Here is a 21,426-nt window from a genome sequence, read left to right as displayed (position 1 = left end):
TACAAATTTAATTAGGTGGCAAAGAAATATTTCCACCAAGGCTAGACATACAAACATTTAAAACATGACTATCTGAGAATAGTATTCAAGTATTAAAAATCATCGGTGGGAAAGCATAACGGTTTTGTCCTATTTGATTCAAATCTGCCAAAGACCGTTTCATTGACCAATATTTCAGCTATTATTGAGAGAAACTCCATTTGGACACAGAAACCGGTTGCCTGGGCCTTACAAAATTTCACATGGCTTTTACTGAGTCAAAAGTTCCATTCTTTTTTTAGAAGCAGGAAGGGGAAAAAAATTATTATAAGTGACTCAAAACAAAGTAATTTAACTATGCTTCATTAGTGTGACATTTTCAGAGCGCAGCCACTGACGACATCTGTGAAGCTAAATCTTGTTACTTATTCAGTAGCTTTATTATCAGGGTTGATATCGACCCTGTGGTTTCATTTTAAATCTATATTTGTGCTGATAAATAACACATTACCTTATGCATAATTTTAGATTAAGGAATAATCACAAGCTCTTCAAATTAGGAAGTATAACACTGGAGCTAAAAACTTTCAATAGGTAAGTGGTATGATAAAGGTAAGGTTAAAATTAAAATTATCAATGTCAGCTTACAAAAATAATCTGTACGTATGTGTGTATTTTTGATTCCATCTCTAAAGTGACCTAACATAGCAACTTTAATACTTATGAGAAATGACCTGGTGCACCCACTGGAATTTGTCTGTAATGTTCTTTTCCACTAAATTTTTTTATAGCTTGACAGAGTAAGTATTTAAGATTCTGGAACATATTTTTGCCCATGAGCAAGTACACTTTCAGAAGTCTGAGGAGTAGCTGAAAGAACACAATTCAGAAGATTCTTAAATTCAAATTGTCAAGATGTGACAATTTGAGCATTTACCAAAAAAAGGAGGGTTTGAATAAAAACTGGATCTAATCCAAATACGGTACAATGTTTGATTGTTTCAACACAGATCAAGCACAGACTTGACTGCACCTCCCGTCAAAGAACTTTGAGAAATTATTTAAAAGTGCTTTTGTTCTTATCATCATTATTCCTCATACTATTTCAGCATCATCCCTCTGTCTTACGGTTCTTCCTACTGCATTAATAACAACGCACTAGTAAAAACGGCTAAAACTTATTACTTACCATGTGCTAGGAATTACTGCAAGTGCTTTACCTCTTTTAAACAGAGTTGGAAATTAAGGCTCGGAAGGGTTAAGCAGCTTGCTCAAGATCACTCAGGTAGTAAGTACAGGTGTTGAGATTTACCCCCAGGGAGCCAGGACTCCAGAGCCAGCGCTGCTAATGCTGCTTGTCAACGAGGGAGGGGAAATTCTAAATAATCTGCAGGTCACACTCGGTTAAGTAGACATTCTATTCCCTTTAGGGACGAGCACTTTTTGGGGGGAAAAGTAGTCTGAGGAGGGGGAAACTTTGATGAAGAGATGTCTTAAAGGTAAAGCAACACACACACAAAAGTGTCAATGAGAACTAGGACTCGGGCCAACGCTTAGCTGCACTTGGTATTTCTAAATTTCTAGACAGTGTTACAGCCTAGAGGCAGGATGCAACTGCTGTGTTTTCATAACCTTATGAAATAAGTGCTCCACTCAGCATTATAAAATACCACGCACGGAAAGAGGGAAACGCATCAAAAAAATCAATAGGATGATGAGTAAATTTTATTTTACATCTCTCTAATATCCTATATTATCTAAGTTGTTTAATAGTCCGTGTGCACCATTTTTATCATTAGAGAAAGATTATATTAAAGTTATTTGAGATTTCAAAAAGAGAAGGAAGAATATATGCCTCTTTTCCCCTGCATTTGGAAGCCCTCAGCTATGCAGAAGTTAGCTGTGAGCTCCTAAAAAGTCAGCCCCACAGACACCTGGGTTAAAAAAATAATAATAAAAGTAGAATTGTTTTGTCTGTTACTCTGTCATTTTAAAAGTGCTGTGAAGAAGGAAAGACAGCAGGAGCCCACCTCACATTCAACTGCTCAGGGACTGGAAAGCTAAACCTGCCTCAGGCAGAGAAAACTATCCGATTTCCAAAGCCTTGCTGGAAGCCCGCAGGTTCCAGCAACCTGGATGCCTGGTTACGTCCAGAGTCGAGGGACACCTCAGCATACAGACTGCTGCTGGCAACAACTCCCAATAAGCTGCCCTGCCTCTCAGTCCTGCCTGCCAATGAGCCTTCTGCCTTTCTGCTCTGATCTATCAACCACCAAGCTCAGCCATGGGACTATTCCTAGTGAATGTTTGGGAATCATTACGAGATGTATCAGAAGTAACTTGTTGATAGAGTGCTTGCCAAATAAAGTCTGAGTGGCTGATTTAATCAAGTCTGTACAGTCTCAATAAAGACAGCAATGTCTGCAATGGCTTAAAAATAGAAGTAAAAGCAGACTCAAAGCTTCCTTGTAGAGCGCCACTCTCACATGACTCCCAACCCAACATGCATTCTTGGACAAGATGCTACAAACTGCCCACCACCCTCAAGGAACCCCTGGGGGAGCGACAATCTCAGGAGCATCATTCGATATGTGTGCTTCAGAGTTAAAACAACTACTAAAACACTGTCTCAAGGACGAGCAGAAGATGCACAATCAACCCAGGATATTGCCTAGGAACCAAAGGATGAGAAGTGCCCTCACCCACCAAGAGAAGGAAAAGTAGGTGGGCCAGCAGCCCCCGCCACTCAGGGAACTGACCCAGGTCAACAGGCACTGGACTCCAGGCGAAGCTGGAGGAAGGAGCACGGGCAAGCCCCCAGTATCTTCCCTCCCTCTCGGTCAGACTGTCCCTCCATCCCTCGACCCACCCAAGTCTGGGACCACACAACCTCTGGGGCAGGCAACAGCTCTAGTACTACAGGAAGTGATATATATGCACCCTCATGGCTCCACTAAGGACAGGATTCTCTCCCGCTAGTCACCTGGACAGAACTTGCTGCTGAGGCTCCGAACAGGCTGTGCAGCAGACATTAACCATGGGCACTTTGTCAAAGTCCTTGGCTGGATCGACCTATGCTTACGCAAGTGGTGCTGTCAGCTATGGCCTCGGGGTGTCAGCCCCAGGCAGTGGAGTCAAAGTCAGTAAGCGTCAAGGGCCACACTTGTACTGGTGTTATCCAAAAAAGTTGTGTGCAAAAGCACAGAGCCTGTTTCTACGTAATAATCAAATGCAAACTTGAAAGGTCTCACAGGGCCCGGACTAGAGGTGGCGGAACCACAAGGGACATGACAGAACAGCCCGAGAATCAAACACAAACACTCCAGACAGAGACCCCCATACCAGGCACAGCTCTTCTTGTAAAACGCGTATCTGGATCTTTCATGGTACCCGACCACCGACATCTAGAAGGTACCTACCGGGTACAAGGCAGGAGCCAGCTGTTGTGGGAAAGGAACAGGGAAGACACAGAAGACCTTATTGAAGGTCTTCTTATTGAAGACCAGGGTTCTGCCCCACGTTTAGATCTAAAAGGGGCAGTAAGACATTTGCAATGGACCTGGTTATTACCTTCCACTCACATATCTGGAAACCTTTACCCAGCACTCCATGACAGAACTCACAGAGGTCTAATAACTGTCAGTAACTGAACACAAGGCACTTTGCAAGTACCGTTCTGCTTGTAAACAAAATCAATTAACAAATAAGCACACACACAGGCTAGCAAATGTTCGCAGTAAGCTGTGCCTCAAACCTGCAAAACACTCTAGAAACTAGCGGAGAAGGACCAGAAGCCTGGAATAGCCCTTCACAGACCTGCGGTTCCTGAGTCATGTGGCAAGAGCCCGGGGCAGCCTCCTTGGAGTGTGCCTAGCCAGCTGTCCCGCCCTCCCAAGGGGGTCAGCTGACCTGTGGGGCGGAGGTGGCAAGTGGATGGTGAACTTGACTACGGAACCCGCAGGATTCCTATACGTGCTCTCTCTCCTCTTCACCGGCCATAGAGCTTCCCAACTGCCAACAGTGACAAAGAAGATGGGAAAGTTTACTAAAATATAAAGTGCGAAGCTGCCTCTCAAAAGTCCAGTCCAATGCTAAGGCTGCAGCCTGCTCCAGATGAGAAACAAGTGCTTCAAGTTTGGAAGAGGACATACCCCGAAGATCATTCGCTAAGCTATATAAAGCAGCGCGGAGCCCTGTTAGCATCTGCCTGCTGCCCTGGTCAGAGGATGTGAGACATCGGGCAGTTTCCATCTGAGTGGCCTCCACACAGCAGCCCCAAGAGCAGGTGGCACCAGACGGGCCAGGGCTTCTGCCCCCGCTAACAATTTTCACACAGGGATATTCACAGTCAGGGCTCCAGCGTCAGGTGGCTGCGTGTGCTGATGTAATACCCTGCTGTAAAATCAGGAGTCTTTATTAAAGGGCCACGTTCTGCAAGTGAGAAGCCACAAGCAACTGAAGAGCTTTCATGAAAGGCAGCTTTTCAGAAAACCATGAACGTGAGTGGTATTATTTTTTCCCAATGTATACACCCCGAAATGCACATCAGTTCCTGAACTACAGCTTCTCTCAACTCCACCTCACTCAGTAAAGGGGAGCCCACTCTGCCTTGACGACCCAGAACAGCTCAGGGGCGAGCAGTGCAGAGGGAGGCCTCGGGCACAGGACCGCAGGGCTCTGGCCAGCAAGCATCCTGCATCACAGACACTACAAAAAGTAACAGTGCTCTGCATCTACCTCATTCCACCCAGAGGCCTGATGACATAAAGGCAGAGATGGCAGAAAGAGGTAGCTTTGGTTTGGTTAAGTTTCTACATGTTCAGTTTCTAACAAGAGTTTTCAGTTTCCCCATAAATACATTCCTCCTACTCATCCAACTCAAAAGCAGATCATTAGCCAACCTGCTTGCATGTTCACAGCAGCCCATGCAGGCAAACACGTGTGAACAAGCTGCCTTCTGCAACACTTCTTTCTGTCTTCATCTAGGGCCACAGGTTTTGGCCACATGGATGGAGGAAGGGCACCAGAATGATCAGGGGAGTGGATTCAAGGCTTTTAAATGGCTATAGCTTATTTCTGCTCACCAGGGCTTATCAGTGACGTTCCTAGAAAGAATTCACTAAATAAAAGGCACAGAGAGGAGTCCCCTGTCACTAACGCCCAGAGCCAGGGTATCCAGGATCCAGACATTTAAGTCAAAGACGGCATGAAAACTGATCAAGAACAAATAAACGCCTGGTAACTGAAGCAGGCAAATTGCTATGCGCATGTAACTGACCTGAAATCTATTCACTTTCATATTGTCATTAGATTGCCTCTCTCGGAATTCTGAAATTAAAATGTTCCTCGGCATTCAGAGTCCTATCTGGAATGAAACTTTCCAACAGGATATAATACATGCCAATTAACAGCTGTTCAGTCTCGAAGGCTGCCTATCATGTCAAAGGCTTTATCTTTTCAATTTAAAACGGAAGATATCTAACACATACCTCAGACACTTTAAAACATTCCAGCTACGGAATGGGGTGCACACATGGAGCCTGACCTTGTCTCCCCCACCTTGGCCTAATGCTGACTCCAGATCACCAAAGCGGCTTTGGGGAGGGCCTGGAAAGCCAGGGCCCAGGCTGACTCAATTCCTTTAATCCCCCTCCCTCCCCACCGTCCCATCATGCTCTTTGCTTCCAGGCGTGGGACAAGGGGGAGCAGCATGAACTCTGAGAGCCTGGGCGACCTCAGGGAGCACAGCTGAGAGCAGGGTGCGGCCAATGGGAGAAACACGCCTGTATGTTCGCCCCCACCCCGTGCAAAGCCACAGGCCGGGAATGTTGGCTGAAACGTTCCACGTGCAGAGGGAAAAAGGAGAAAAGCAAAACACACATGATGCTCGTTTGTGTAAATGTACAACGTATTTAGCGCATGAAAACTTCCCATTATCTTCCTCTTTAGTTTCTGTGTATTTCGGAACACAAGGAATTGGATAACCTGACCAAAACTTCTCAGGGTGTACATCTCTCCCTTACTTAAAAAAAAACAAAAAACCCACAAATATGTATGCATTTAGGTTTGCAAGTCTGTATTTCTTTTTAAATGACTTTTAAGAAAATGACTAGTAAGTTCAAAAGAACTCGAATGTTTCTATGAAGCAGCCTAAACACATTTTCTGAATTTTAGTGTCAATGAAAGACCACCAAAAACCAACAGATTACCAATAAGCTGATACCCAAATAAGAGAGGTCAGGATAAAATACATTCCCTTAAGGGGTGCCAGAGAACTAGATATATAAGTAAAACTATTCCTCTATTTTGAATTTTAAATAGAGAAGCCCTCAGTCCATGTCTCCAGTGTGGTAAACCCTGGAACAGGAGTCACCAGCCTGGGGATTGGGATAATAAAATCAGTTTCCTCAGGAAGGGAGGAAAGAAAAAAGCATAGAAACCCAGTGTTACTCAACACAATGTTTCAGTAGCTTCAGATGCTCACTGCCTCAGAAGATGGAATGACTAGGGAGTGCCGAGCATCCACAAATCCCCTATGCGAACTAAAGCCCGGTTCTTATATAGTAACCATATATCCAATTAGTAAACAATAGAGTACCACAGACACTTAGTGAGACGTACTGCGTCTAAGGTAACAAAGGACCAGCACCCCCTCCCTGGAACCCAGAACTGAAGTTCCCCGACTGGGGCTAAAGTCCCATCCCTACAGCCCAGAGCAGGTCTCCAAACAGGCTCTCTTGTTATTCAGTTTGGCAATGGGTGAACCTCCAGGGCAGGCAATTTGCACTGAGGTTCCCCGCTTCAGATCTTATTCCAGGACTCTGGTGCACCCTCCCATCGCCAGCCCCCCATCCTTCCCAAACACACTTTTAAAAACAAGCCAAAATTTTGTCAAGAACATCTCACTGCTCAATGTATTCTTCACCCAAATGAGTGACAGCCAAATGACCAGACTGGGGAACACCTGTTACAGAAGGAATTTCCCATTCAACAAAATTCACCACATCTATCTCCACAGAGCAGGTCTGTAGCTGAGACGTGGCAAATGCCCAACTTAACGTAGCAAAGGTGGTCTTTCAAACACATACTGCATGAAGTGTCCACATTTAAATAAAAAATAATCAGAAAATCCGTAACAATTAAAAGCAAGAATTCTGAGAGTTCCTTTTTCAGTTGCTCTTTTTAGGTGTTTAAAAAAAATTTTCATTTATAAAACTGGGAATGAGAAAGCCTAGGTCAATGAGCTTTAAGTGTCCCCCATTAAACTGCCAATGCTTCATGTATGCTCTGTGCCAGGAACCCTGCTGATGTAAGCAGGTAGGGTAGGGGGTCCCCAGAGAAAGAGAATCAGGCATGGCTTCTTTGACAGAAGAGAAGCCATTTTTGGCCTAAGCCATTTTGAGATCAAAGCCTAGCCACAATGCTTCCCCTTGAACAGGTCTTGGTAACTACTGGTCTTAAGGGAAGTGAGGGAATGCTGGCACAAAGGAAAAGCAGTCAAAAACATAGTGCAGCCATAATACAGAGTCCTAGCTCCTCCTCAAGGGATGTAAATAACAATCTGATACATATCTTTGAGTTCTGCAGGAACTAAAGCCCTTGTCCATGTGGAGGAGGGAATAATGAAGCTGACTTCTGACTTTCATCAACTAAAGTTTGGACTCTGTTGACCTGCGCCCCAATTTTATGCTGAATTCTCCTCTGCTCAAGCCCCTTCATGAATATGCATACACCACACAAGGCCCTTCACAGGTATACATGTACCCTTAAAACTTCCCCAATTCTGCTGTTGGGGAGCCACTGCTTTGGGAAAGATCCCCCGTGTTCTCCTTACTTGCTGCAAGTAATAAATCCTTCCTTCTGCTGCTCTCTCCTTGGCTGTGTCTTTTGGCTCAACACCCACAAAGAGGTGAACCCAGCTTTTCAGGTAACACTAATCCTCAAAATCCCTGTAAGGTCTTTTATTGTTCTCATTTTACTGATGAGGAACTCTGGCACAGAGAGTTAGGGGACCTGCCCGGCATTTCACAGCTTGTACATTGCAGAGTCAGTTTCAAATATAAGCAGTCTGCCTCCCAAGTTCTCTCAGTGGCTCTGGACCACACCATTCAGCAACACTACTTGATAGTGTTTTACAAATTAGTTATTTCCACCCAACCAATAGCCACAGAAACATGCAAAAGGCAAATAAAAGATTTCCTCTCCTTGAAAGTAAAAGCTCTGGCCCAAATACAAGGTAATTTACATACTTATGAAAATTTAAACTTTATTTAGGCTAACTTTTAAATAGATGGGTAAGGTTATTTCAGTGTATCAAACTACAAAAGCAAAGATGTACCCTGCCATTCAAAAATTCAATCATACACACAGACAAGGAGGATTCTTTGTTCAATATTTAAAAGAAAAAAATTAGGGGAAATTATTTCCACTGCATAATTCATCACAAAAACGCAGACTAAGCTGTCATCCCAGAGTGGGAATACTATTCTAACTATCAAAGCCAGCAATACTTCAAGGCTTCAAAACAAAACAAAACAAAACAAACAAAAAACAACTTGGTTATATTACCATGCTAATGTTACCTATTTGTTACAGTAACTCTAGATCAAAAAAGCAGATGTTTAAAACTGGATAAGTCTGCTCAAATTTAACACCAGTATCTTGATAAGCTTTCCCTACCACACTCCTCCCTCCTTACTCAAAACATTACCCTTGAAAGGAGTAATTTTAAGGATCTTTCTCAGAGTAATAATGTAACCATCCCCTGTTACAATTTGTACAGTGAATACTACACTTTAATTAACTATATAAATAGAAGTCGTTAAGGATCAAGAACAAAAGGCAAAGCAAAACAAAAAACCCTAACAGTCTGTTATCCAATTTTAAAAAGAGCAGTTACAAGTTCAGCTACACATCCTAACACATTCTCTATTGAGCTGGTGTTACAAATAGGTGGGCACACAAAGCATCAATCTCTAAGGGCTTGTTTTATTAAACTATAAAATGTAAGTACTCTTAAAGGCTTGTTAATCTGTTCAACAAACTACATGAGGGTTTACTGGACGTGGCCCTTCCAAAACATGGGATAAATCTACTCAGTACTTGCAACAGAACGCCTGAGCAGTTCGCCATGGTTTGCCCTTTCTGATTTTCCCCTGAGGCTCCCAGCTTGACACTCACGAATAGCTGTGGTCATTCACGGCGGTAGGGAGTGTCTCTTCAAGACAACACAAAGAGCCGACAGCCAAGGGTAAAGCTTCCCTTTCCTCCAAGCCTTCCTTCCTGTTCCCTGTCTTTAAAAAGAAAACAAAAACAAAAAAAAAAACCAAGGCTCTGAACTTCTTCCCTCAAGGGAACTGCACGCAGATGCTTTCCTCACGCCTCTTCTAACAGCAGCAAAGCTCATCACACCTACAGACCAGACTCCGAAGGGCCAGCCGGAATCAATAACTCCACTCTTGTTTCAAAAGAATGGGTAAGAGGACACAAACCAGAAGGGAAACACACACAGACACACACACCCCCGTCTGTCTCTCTCCAGAGTTCATCTCACAATCAAAGAAAAGAAATACTGGGGATTAGTCACAATTTTGGTAGAACGGAACCCTCAGAAACAACGAGCCGCCCAAGGAAGCTTCAGGCTGACAGCTCTGGAAATGTCATTTCTCCACCCCTAAGCACACATACTCATCACATAAAACAGCTGTTTGCCTACAAGAAGAGCTTAAAAATCACTGGTTCCCCAAAAGAGCACAACTGTACAAGATAAAAACTAATGGAAAGGTCTAAATCAGAAGACTTACAGTGTCCTGTAGGCACACGTAAAAGCTGCTGTCCTAGCTGAGACAGGGGCTCACAGCACGTCTGCAAGGAGCCCAGGCTCCTCAGCCAGCGGGTAAGGACTTCGGGTGTCTGGAGCTGGTGGCTGTCTTATTTCACTTGCCGCCTCCAATTCTCCCATCAGCTACTACAGGCAAACAGAGCCTCCCAAGAGCAGTCACCCTGTCCTCCCGAGTTTTCTGAACACGCTGACAAGAAGTAAATTACAATGCAACCCATGTCAGCCCCTATAAATGTTACCTTCTTACTCTATTTGACATGTTAGTTGGGATAAATCTGAATTTTACAGCTTAAAAAAAATCGTACAGATTACCTAGTTCAGCCCTCAGTTTGACTGATGAAGAAACTCGGACGGAAAAGGATTGATGGCTAGCTCAAGGAGACATACCACATCAGTGGCAGAACCAGGCAGCACGCAGACTTCACATCCAGCCATCACACCATCCTGATCCTCCACAGAAATGGGGTCCCCAGGGCTCTGCAGTAATACAGGAGCTGAGGCTGGGATCACCACATAGATACAGGACCTGACGCAGGGAGCTGTGGTCCATGCACCATTAGAAAGCTGAAAAACCTGTGCTTCTCGAGAAGTCAGGTGAAGGAGTCAGGTGAAGGGACAAATACCCTACATGCAGATAACTGAGGTAATTTCTTCGCACCCCCTGCTATAATTCTAGTAAAAGTAAGTAAGAGGTATTCTGATTAAATCCACCTGGCTAGAGACCAGGAGGCTTTTTTTTTAAATGGGAGAGAAGTTATTTAGCATTGTAAGGTTTAACTTTCTTAATAATACATACCCTTAGCACAGGAAGACCCTGTTTAAGTTCCATAAGTTGCCTTAATGAGGTAAATATTTAGGCTGATTTTATGAGGCTTTCAAGACACTAATTTTGAGAAAGTTAATGGTTATGAGAATTTGCATACATGATCACACTCGAAATAAACCAAAGGACAAGTTGTGAAACTCGGCTTTAAAACCTGACTTATTGAACTAGGCCAGGGCTTTTCAACCTTGGCTACACATGAAAATCAACTGCCAACCATGTGAGTTAACCACCTTGGACAGTCAACCCGGTCAAGCCTTCAGATGACTCTGCCCTCAGATTTCTAGTCTTTACAGATGCGACCCCAGGGATGGTGGAGACAAGTCATATCTACTCCGTCTGAATTTCTGACCCACAGAGTCCAGGAGCAGATGGTGGTTTCAGACCACCAACTTTGGGACTGATCCGTTAAAAACAACAGTAACTGGGACACGTGGGAAGCGTTTAAAACGCCCAATGCCTAAGGTACACTACAGCCCAATTAAGCCAGAAACTCGGGGAAGGACCCAGGCATCTATTTTTAAAGCACCCCAGGTGATTCTAAAGTGCAACCAAGGTAAAGAATCAAGTCCAGATTTGTTCTGTCCAATATGGTAGCCACCTGCCACATGTAGCTGTTTAAATTTAAATTAATGAAAATTAAGTAAAAATTTAAAATTCAGTTCTTTGGTTGCACTGGCCACATTTCAAGTGCTCAATCACCATGCATGGCTAGTGGTTACCATACTGGACAGCAGATGCATAAGACATTTCCATCATCACAGAAAATGCTATTATTGGATGGTGCTACTCTAGAGCAGTGATTCTCAAAGCCTGGTCCTGAGCTAACAGCATCAGTATCACCTGGGCACTTGTTAGAAATATTTTCTCAAGCCAAGGTACTGGATCAGAAGCTTTTGGGGTGGGGCTCCCCAAACAATTCCAAATGGCTCTGATGCGCACTCAAGTGAGAGAATCCCTGGTCTTGTTATAGCGCATACAACGTCAGTTTTTCCATGACCTAGCTCACACTTAAATCATAAAATTATCAACTTTCAACTCTATTATAATGTAAGAGAATAGTTCCTGTAGTCATGCAATTTCAAAGATGTATTTTTGTGTTAGCAAGCTCGCTTGAGAAGAAATGCCTTTCAATTAGCAAATGATTTTTTACAAGTTCCATGAAGATGCTCTCAGTTATTTATAATTATCAGAAACAACCTAAAGATCCAAAAATATAGAAATATGGTTAAAAATTATGAAACTCAACAGACTACTCAATTATTTAAATTATTAATTGTGCAAACTATGTGGCATGACAAAACACCAATGGGAGAAAAGCAAAACAAAACTGTCATCACAAATATTTATATTATATGGATAAAGACAAAATGAAGGTGGGGGAAAATAAAAATAATGAATTTGTTAGGCTTGGCTGGACAATGACCAGCCCCTCTCCTTTTTTAATTCTGCCATGCTGTTACCTATGCAAAAAACATTTTAGAGTATCTAAGGAAGCAATCTTCTTAAAAGATACAATTGAGCTTTGATGTGAAAAGTCCATTGCAAGAACAACTTGGTAAAATAGACCTACTACTTAATCGATGTTTCACTGCACTGTGCATCTCATAGGACCATGAAATCAGGACTGGATTCAAACAAATGATGGCTGTCCACCTAATCCTGAGTTCTAATCCTGGGAGTCTATGAGAATTTCCCCTCTCTACCTTTCTTTTTCAACCTTAGTTCTTACATTCAAATATGAGAAAGACGCATTTTTACAACAAAACTTTAGTGATGTGAAAACCTGATGTTTTTTCCCTATGTTTATTTAGTTTCCATATCATTGCTGGGTGACAAAATGCCAAACACACTAATTTCCAAGGAAGAATTTCTCACATTTCCTTTAACTTAGGTTATATATGCACATTGCTTTGGATGCTTACCCTACGATTCCCTTACTTCCAAGTAATTTAAAATAAGAACAAAAATTTCTGCAGAAAGCAAGTTCCATGATGCTCTCCTCATGATAAAGCTTTCCTTCCTAAAACTTATAAAGATCAGAGTCATGAGCCACTCACGTATATTTTTAAAACCACTACTACTACCCATTATCAGACATAGATACATACACACAAAGAAATGACTCTTAATATACTGGTATTGAAGGACAGAAAAGAGATTTGTGGACATATGCATAAATAACATGCACTCTGTGTGTATTTGAAAACACACATGAGAAATTAATGACTGCCGTTACCTTCCTTTTGGAAAGGTGAGGGGGTGGAAAGAGCAGAGATGACAGCAGGGATGAGAGGGACACTCTGCACTGTACATCTGTTTAAGCTTTCATTTTAAACTATTACCTATTTTAGCAAATGAGGGGTTCTCTTCCCCCTTCCTGAATCGCCTGGCTTCTGCATCCTGTTCCACATCCTGCACGCACGCATGCACACATAATCATCCAGAAGTAATTTGCAGCAGGTATACTTTCGCTTTCTTTGCCAAAGGACTTTCTCTGGATCTTAAAAAAGCGAACCTGTACTCTTAGCACCCACACGACCAGCACAGATGCCACCTGTCTTTGCAGGATGCCAGGACCCTGCGTCACACCCACAGCCCCCATCACACTGTGAACCATCCCAGTGTAGAGGGCCTGCTATGTGCCAGGTGCTGTTCCAGGGCATGGGACACAAAGGTAAGTAGGAGGAGGGACCTGCCTTCCTGGAGCTCCCAGCCTCAAGGAGAGGAAGAAAAGACAGAAGAGGAAGCAGGTCATTTCCAAATGAAATGGTATATGTAATGGCAAAAGTACAATCTACCTAATCCACTACATTGTGCTTCAACTATTTTTTCCTTTCTCTTCCCACATCTCTCAAAGTTGAGAGCTTCTGACATAGGCACGGGGTCCACAGTGATCTTTGCCTCCCCATGCCAAGCATGGTACTCACATGATCTGAACTTCATAAATGTCTCCCGCAGACTGATGAAAAGGTATTTCAAGAAACAAATTCATATATATCTTTATGTTTCAGAATGACCATTGGTATACACATCAGCAATCAACCTAGACCTCTTAGAATTTCAGGACCAAAACAAATATCTTTAACCTGAGAAGCCCTGTGATCTTTTAGTCCTTAACATGCAGTCTTGGCTTTGCTTCCATGAAGGGGGAAAATTATGAAGGCTAAGCCTATCTGTTTCTTTTCCTGGAAACCAATGCACTCTTGCTAGTAGGACTGAAAACTTTCACTCACCAACTTAAAATTCCAATCATGGTTAGTATATTAGCAATTTCTTGCAATTTTCAGAAAAATAGTCATTCTCAATTTGACACAGTTTTTCCAATATTAATTTAAAGACTTCTTACACTTCAAATCTTGGACTTCTAGGTAAGGAAAATAATAGTATCACTTTGCCGTGCTCTATCCCTAAACAAATGATAGAAATGAATTACAAGCATAACATGAAGCATTGCCGCAATTAATCAACGCAGAACCCAAGGGAGGAACTGTTTCTATTTTTAAATGTACTGTTGCTTTAAGGAAAAACCCGGTGGAGAACTACAAGACCAAGCTGCATAATGAAAATCAAAATGCACTGGTGTCTCCATCCTTGCAAAGACAGTAATCCCAGCCTGCAAGCACCACTGCTATGTTGACTCCTCCCAGTTTGTCTGTAAACTCAATGACAGGTACCCATGCAGATTCGCAAAGGGCCCATCCACTACTCAAAGAATCCTTATCTGTCAGGAGGACAGAACAAGAGCACACCCATGTTTCAGTGCTATTCTTATAGCTCCAGATAAGGGGATACAAACGGATAAATCCCCACATCACCCTTCAAATCATTACTTAAAAGATTCTGATTAGTAACTGCAGTGGTGGCCTTAAAAATGATCAGCTGATTATTTAGCATTTCTAACCAACTGTCTACAGTTATAATTCCTATCCAAATTCCACAAAATAAAATCTGTTTCTGTCCACAAATGACAAAGCTTCATTTCATCAAACAGTAGCTAACAGTAGCACTCCTTATGGTTAAGAGTGACAAGGAGCAGGTGCCAAACCAGCAAGGAAAACAGAAGCCACCGCTACATAAGAGAATTTAATATTCTACCTGTTTCTTAGACTGCTTTGAAGAATCTGAGCTGGCAGAATTTTTTTCTGAAACAATATAAAAATATTCAGTTTGGAGGGAAAAAATGTTGACGATGCGGGCTTCTAACTTAATCTGTAAATATTTTAATTCACTCAATGAGTTTTTACTTACTATTATCATGAAATATACAACGACATTGCTATAAATTATCTAAAATACTATAAATATTGTAAATGTACCTAAAAATATTATCCAAGAATACATCCATTACTGAAAAGTATTTAACACATTTTAAATACAACTTAGTTATTTACAATCACCCTAACAATCTGCTATAGGAAGCAGAATGTTTGTACACTGGATAAAAATTCTAGCCTCAGCAAAAAAGGAAAGAATCCTCAATCTTACCTCCTGATAATTTCTCCCCCCAAGTTTAGCAAAACTATGCCTGAGCACCACAGGATGACAGAATGAAGGCAGTTGCTTCCTTTAGCAATAAAGTAACAAACCTACTTCAGAGTCTCTCTTCAGTGAAAAAAAATCTCTGAAGAGCAAAAGAATCACTCAATTGTATCACATCAATCAACAGGTGACTTTTAGAAAAACGAACTCATGTCTCAGAGGAATTAATTTTGTCAAATCTCGCCGGTTTCTCTTTCCTATTTTTACAAGCTACTGCATTGCTATACTGAACGAATTCCAACCGTTTTCTTCTTAGGGGCTTACCAGAAAAATGCCAAATATTCAAATTATTTTAGGGCATTTTCCCATACTGCTGCGTGGAATAGAGCAGAATTAATAAGGATCCAACAGTTACCACTTTTCAAATGCAAATATGTTGCCATCTAGTAAATGCAGCCCCCTCTTAAACATCCCCCACCCCATGCCTACTCGGCTCTGGTCAGTACTTTTGTTCCCTTGAAAATCAAAATTCGGGCATTACAGGCAGGCTTTATCTCAACCCAGCACCAACAAAAAAATAGATTTTTAATGGTCTAGGCCTGAGCCTGCTTCGTATCAAACGTTTTGCTTTATTGTGGGAGTGTTCCCGCCCACCCTTCATTTTAACACACAAAGTTCCTCAACAATTCTGCCAAATAAAGCAAACAGTACTGTGGTGGAAAGAACCAAGGGCACTGGGTTCCACGAACCAAGCCTTGGGGTGGTCACTTGCCCGCCTCAGGCCTCAGTTTTCTCATCTGTAAAATGTGGGCGTTGCATTAATCATTTCTAGGGTCCCATCTGGTCCCACCCTCACTCTCCGAGTGCCTCGAAGCCGGCCGGGGACACAGCGGACTGGTCCTGGCACTGCCCGGGGTGCCCTGCCTGATGCCGCTCTAGATGGGAGGGGACAAGGGGGGAGGAGACAAGGAGGGGGGAAACAGAGGGAGGAGAGAGAGGAACTTGGACTTGCAACAGCTTCAGACAGGAGCGTGCGACAAACTTGAAGCCGTCCTCTTAACAATAGGAAAGAGCACTCCCATTTTCCTGGCTCAAACTTGCAGGAGACGCCGGGGCGGGATCCTCCTGCCCGCCCTCTCGGTACCCGCTTTACCTTTCTCCCTGTTTGGTGTTAGAAGGAGGAGGGTGCAGGACCGTTTGATTCCCTTCCATCTCCACCACGCACTTGGTGTTCAGTTCCAGTTCTGAAAGCAAAAGGGAAAACGAACGCTGCAAAGTCCAGCATCCGTGCCTGCAGCCCGCCTCGGCGCGCCGCGCCGGGCTCTCCCCGGAGGCGGCAGAGCCGGGAGCCGGGAGCCGGGAACCGGCGCGCCGGGTCCGCGCGGCCGGTGCGGGCGCCGGCTTCGCTCGGGCCCCGCCAGCCCCGCGGCCCCGCAGTTTCCAAAGTTGCCCCCGCCCTCGGCCCGACCACAAACGAAAACGAGCGGAAAGCTCCTCACCTCGTCGGTTCAGGGGCCGGACCCGGACGGCAACTTTTACCTTGGTATCCGACATGTTGGCGGCGCCCGCTCGGCCCGAGGCGGCCCCTCACTGGCCGCGCCGCCGCCGCAGCCGCAGCCGGGCGCCCCCCGAGCGCGGCCGCCGCCGCCGCTCCGCCGTGTGCTCCGACAGGCAGCGCCGAGGCGCGCGGGCCATCCCGGGGGAGCGCGACGCGGGGCACGGCCGCGGCCCGGGGAGGGGCGTGCGGGCGGGCGCGCGGGGCGGGGCGCGGCGGCGGCGGCGGCGGCGGCGGCGGCGGGCGGGGAGGAGGCCGCGCAGCCCCGGCCCAGACGCCGCTCTAGCCGCGCCGGCCCAGACGAGCGCAGAGCGCCGTGGGCCCTCGCGGCCGCCCCGGGCCCGGCCGCGCCGCCATCTTCCGCGCCTCGCGGCGCCCGCGCCCCGGCGGCTCCGGGAGGCCCGGGCCGGCCGAGCGCGGCGCCCACCGGAGCGCGGCGGGGGCGGGGACGGTGGGGAACAGCGAGCGGCGCGGAGCTCGGGACCGCAGCCACCCGGCGCGGGGCGCCTGGACTCCCCGGGCCGGCCTGCACCCGCGCCGGCGGGGACCCCACGGACACCGCCTTGAGCCGCAGTCACCTTCTGCGGCCGGTGTCAACCCCAGACCCAGAGCCCTTGGGCGTGCCGGGTGGGCAGGCCTTGCCCACGGAATTAAATACGCCTCAGCCGAAATGCCAGCACGCCGCCCCCTTCGCCCGCCCCACACCGAGCGCGGCGGTATTTCCACATCCTTGTGGTGAACCGAGGCTAGAAATCAGTCTGTGCATCTACCACCGAAAGTGTGTGTTTGCAAATACTGCTCTCGCTTCCTTCCCTGCCTTTGCACTTCTCTTGCGGGAAAGATGTCAAGTAGGCTGGGAGGGTCATTAACTCTTACATAAGAATTTAATGGCAGTGGATTCTGTCGTCCTGCCGAAGGCCGACCTCGCTGCCGGGGCGGAACTGGGTGAATCTCATTTATTCTGTGTCGTTCAACAAGTGCTTATTGGGCGCTTACTGTGTGCGAGGCATTTTGAAGCGTACAAAAATCTAAAATCCCGAGTTTAGGTCTGGGGAAGTCTTTACAGTTGGCTTAAATGTGGAAACTCAATCATCCATAAGTTCATTGGAAGTTGTATTGGGGGCCAGCTGTGTGCAAGGTGCTGTGGAGGACACACGAAAACGTGAATCCGGTTGTGCATCCTGTCCCACAGACGCACACTCTGTGACGGGGAAAGTAGCACAGAGCCAGGTACGATGCTAGACAGTGTGGCAGATGGCATTTCTGTCTCCAACAGGTGCCCAATTCTGGGCTTGACTCTCCCGCCTCCACTCTTCTTTTTTCACACTCTCTTCCCCCAATTCTCTGTCAGATCATGAAAGCCTTGAATGCCTAAGAAATTTGAACTTTATTCTAAAGGCAATGGGAACTGAATGGAGGCTTTGGTTTGGGGGACTGACGTGTTCAGAGCCTTCCGAGGAATGACTCATAAATGACCATCCAGAAGGCTACTGCAGTCTTCTTGATAAGAGGCGATGATGGCCAGAACAAAGCCAATGGCCATGCAGATGGAACCCAAAGAGCAGAGGCAGGACTTACTGTGGACAGAAGAGTGAGAGGACTTAGCAGCCACCGGGATGTGAGAATGGAAGGTTGCAAGGGATGGAGGACAGGGTCTGGGAGGATGCTGGCCCATAACACACCATAAATAGATAAGAAAAGGTCCTAAGGTGAGAGGGCTATCATTAATTTGGTGTTGCTGGTTAAATAAACAGTTTACTTGGTCTTTTTGCTAAGTGGTCTTTCTGCTTTGCACCTTTCCCTACCTCTCCAACTTTAAAGGCCCAGATTAGTCCTCCCCTCTTCATAAAGGGATTTGCTAAAAGTCTCTTCTTCGAGACCGTGTTTGCCTTAACTGATTTGAAATTACATCTTTTTAGAGTGGGAAAGTCCTTTGGGGGTCTTCTGGACCCTTCTACAACCTCCCCCAAAGTGGTCATCCCTCTGCTTGAGTATGTGTGCTGGCAGAGCGCTCACCACAGGGGACTCTGTTCTCAAGTTCTACGGCTGGAGAAGAGCTCCTTGAGGAATCAGATTTTCCTCCCTGTGAATTCCAACCGTCGATATCAGCGCTGCGTCTCAGAACTTCCCCATGCCGAGTCAAACTCCTCTTGTGCATGACAGCCCTTCAGACACTGGAGGATGGCTCTCCCGCTCTCCTGAAGACCTCTGTTCCGCAGAATATGCTGTCCCAGTTCCTGTGGTTGTATAACACATCCTCCCCCAAATTAGCAGCTTAAAACAATTTGAGAAAGGCTCATCTGGGCAATTCTGGCTCTGGCTCTGGCTCTGTCATGAGATTGCAGGCAGATGGTAGCCGGAGCTGGACCTGTGGGGCACAGGGCAGAGGGGAACAGCTGGAGCAGGACAGGCATTTCTTTTCCTCTAGGCAGTTTCAAGATTGCTCCTGGGATCCTTCTGCGCAGGTGGCTTTGAGCTTCCTTACTGCATCGTGGCTAGGTTCCTAGAGTGAGCATTTCCAGAGTACTTGTGGACGCTCTGTTGGCTTTTATGACCTTACCTGAGAAGTCCTGTAGTGTCACTCCTGCTGTAGTCTCACAAGCCCTCCCGAATCCCAGGGGAGGACTGTAGTCCCTTCATCTCAATGGGGGAAATGTCAGAGTTAATCTTTTAAGAAGATCATGTTGGGTGAGAGATATTTGTTGCAGCCCTTTTTGGAAAACACAATTTGTCACATCATGCGTTCTCTCACTTATCCTGGCCATCCTTCTCTGAAAGAATTTTATAATATAGGAATCTGATGGGCTGTATTTGAATCACATGTAGCCTGGAATAAGTTTTTAACCCTCTTGCCCCACCCCACCCCCAGTCTCCAGCTGGTTCCTGAGTAAACGGGGACTCTGAACTCCGACCCCACAGGACACAGAAGACACATTTTTTGAGTGAATGCGCAACATACAATGTTCCACTTTTTCTGAGAACTACTGTTTTCTCTCCCCACCAACTCCTACCCTTGGGCTCCCGGGCCTCAGCTACCATATACATATACCATAACCCCACATTCCTGGTATAGCCAGTGGACCCCAAGGGTCCTGCCACAAGCTGAATCTCTCAGATTCTTCCCCCTGGAAATCTGGGCTTGGGATTCAGAGGGTGGTGACTGAGGGTGAGACCCTTGGAATCAAACTCTCTGGTTTGAATCCCTGAACCTTCCCTTTCTGAGCAAAAAATAATTTGTATTAACTATTCTGAGCCTCAATTTACTTATTTGTGAAATAGGATGCTGGTGACTGATGATAGAAGGACCCACTGCATAGGGTTGTTAAGAGGATAGAATGAGTTATTACCTGCAGAATTTGCACTCACAGCACTGTGAGTGGAAGCTGGCACCTCCCTGAGGCCAACCGGAGGGCTGGGGAGGGGCTGTATTCTTCACAGTCACAGGGAGGCCCAGAACCCTGCTCTGAAGTAGAATTAAGAAGCCGCTGCGCAGGACACTTAAGGAAGTGAGAGCTGTTTGGGTTTGGTTTCTGAAAGTTTCTGAAAACCTTCCAGGTTCTCCTGCTAGGCTCTAGCAAGGCTGAACTCCATTCCTGCTGCTAGATTATGTCTACAGTGAGGATAGAATTAAGCTGGAAAAAGTGCCAGTGTGACTGAGAAGACAAAAAGCTCAAAGAACAGTAGCGATGGTATTTTATCAGCGTGAAGAACGTCAACAAATGACGCAAAATATTGCCGACAGTGCTCTTCATCCGCAAGTCCGTTCAGCAGGGGAGTGCGTAGAGCTGGACACACAGACGGTGGGCACCGCGAAGAGTGACCGGCAGCACGGTGCGAGGAGTGAAAGCGTGCACTTTGGGGTCATGCAATCCGGGTTCAAATCCCAGCTCTGCCACGCGCCTGTGGTAGCCCCTCAGATGTGCAGATTACCCTCTCCAGGCCACAAAGGGAACCTGTTGTCCTGCCACGACTGGTTCTTCAGGCTGACCTGCTATGAAGGGGTGGAGTGGGGGCCTTCCCAGGGCCCTTCCAAAGAAAGAAGTTCCCAAAGGGTGGGAGGGGAGCTTGTGGGAACCCGAATCTCAGACATTTGGCAAGCAGAAATCCAAGGAGTTATCCATCTAAGAAGTAGCCATAGACTGGAGACCAAGGATTTTAACTGATTGGATTTCTTAAGAAGAATCTGGAACTTTCTAATGCACTCAGGCTTGGTTTTCTTCTTCTCTCTAATTGAAGTAAGCAGTTAAAAAAAAATGCTAATAAAGGGACGGACGTGCTTTTTTCCAGCGGCAGCTAGGGGAATTCTGGGAGCTAGACAGTGTCCCACTCTGGAGTCAGCCTGAGGAAGTAGAAGCCCAGGGAGCAGTGAGGCAGCTTGTTGGGGTCATGGGCCCCCAGCTGCGTAGCAGTGAGGGCTCATCGGAGAGCTGGCCTAGACAGAGAAGAGCCCGGAGTGGTCCCGGGAGTGGTCCTGGGAGACGGACGGGCTGGTGGGGCTTCCCTGATAGCACAGCCTAGCCTGGACCTTCTTTTCAACCATCTCTACAATCCCCCAAAGACCAGAGTAACCAATTAATACTGCTGCTGTACCCCCCAGTCACTAGATGCTCCCCAGTCTGTGCATTTTACATGTGTGCACTTCTCTACCAAGAGCTTGCTAATAGGGCTTTATGTTAGAAACCGGAAATCCCATGGGTTCTGAAGAACTGGCAGACACCTAATAACAAACATCCCAGGGACTCTGGA

The 21,426-nt window shown here is 45.8% G+C and overlaps 1 protein-coding gene across 1 annotated transcript in view; it reads right to left on the bottom strand.

Moving 5' to 3' along the window:
* KIF13A (kinesin family member 13A) overlaps positions 1-17,351 on the bottom strand; it is a 171,558-nt gene extending 154,207 nt beyond the window's left edge. Inside the window, 2 exon segments of the mRNA XM_072945616.1 lie at positions 16,279-16,369; positions 16,625-17,351. Of these exon segments, the coding sequence (XP_072801717.1) occupies positions 16,279-16,369; positions 16,625-16,679 (146 nt within the window). The 5' untranslated portion in view covers positions 16,680-17,351.
* Positions 17,352-21,426: the final 4,075 nt, after the last annotated feature.

Source organism: Vicugna pacos, chromosome 20 (genome assembly GCF_048564905.1).
Source record: "Vicugna pacos chromosome 20, VicPac4, whole genome shotgun sequence".
Taxonomy (NCBI): Eukaryota; Metazoa; Chordata; class Mammalia; order Artiodactyla; family Camelidae; genus Vicugna; species Vicugna pacos.
Note: the sequence above shows the minus strand (reverse complement) of the source record. Positions and strands in the feature narration are given on the sequence as shown.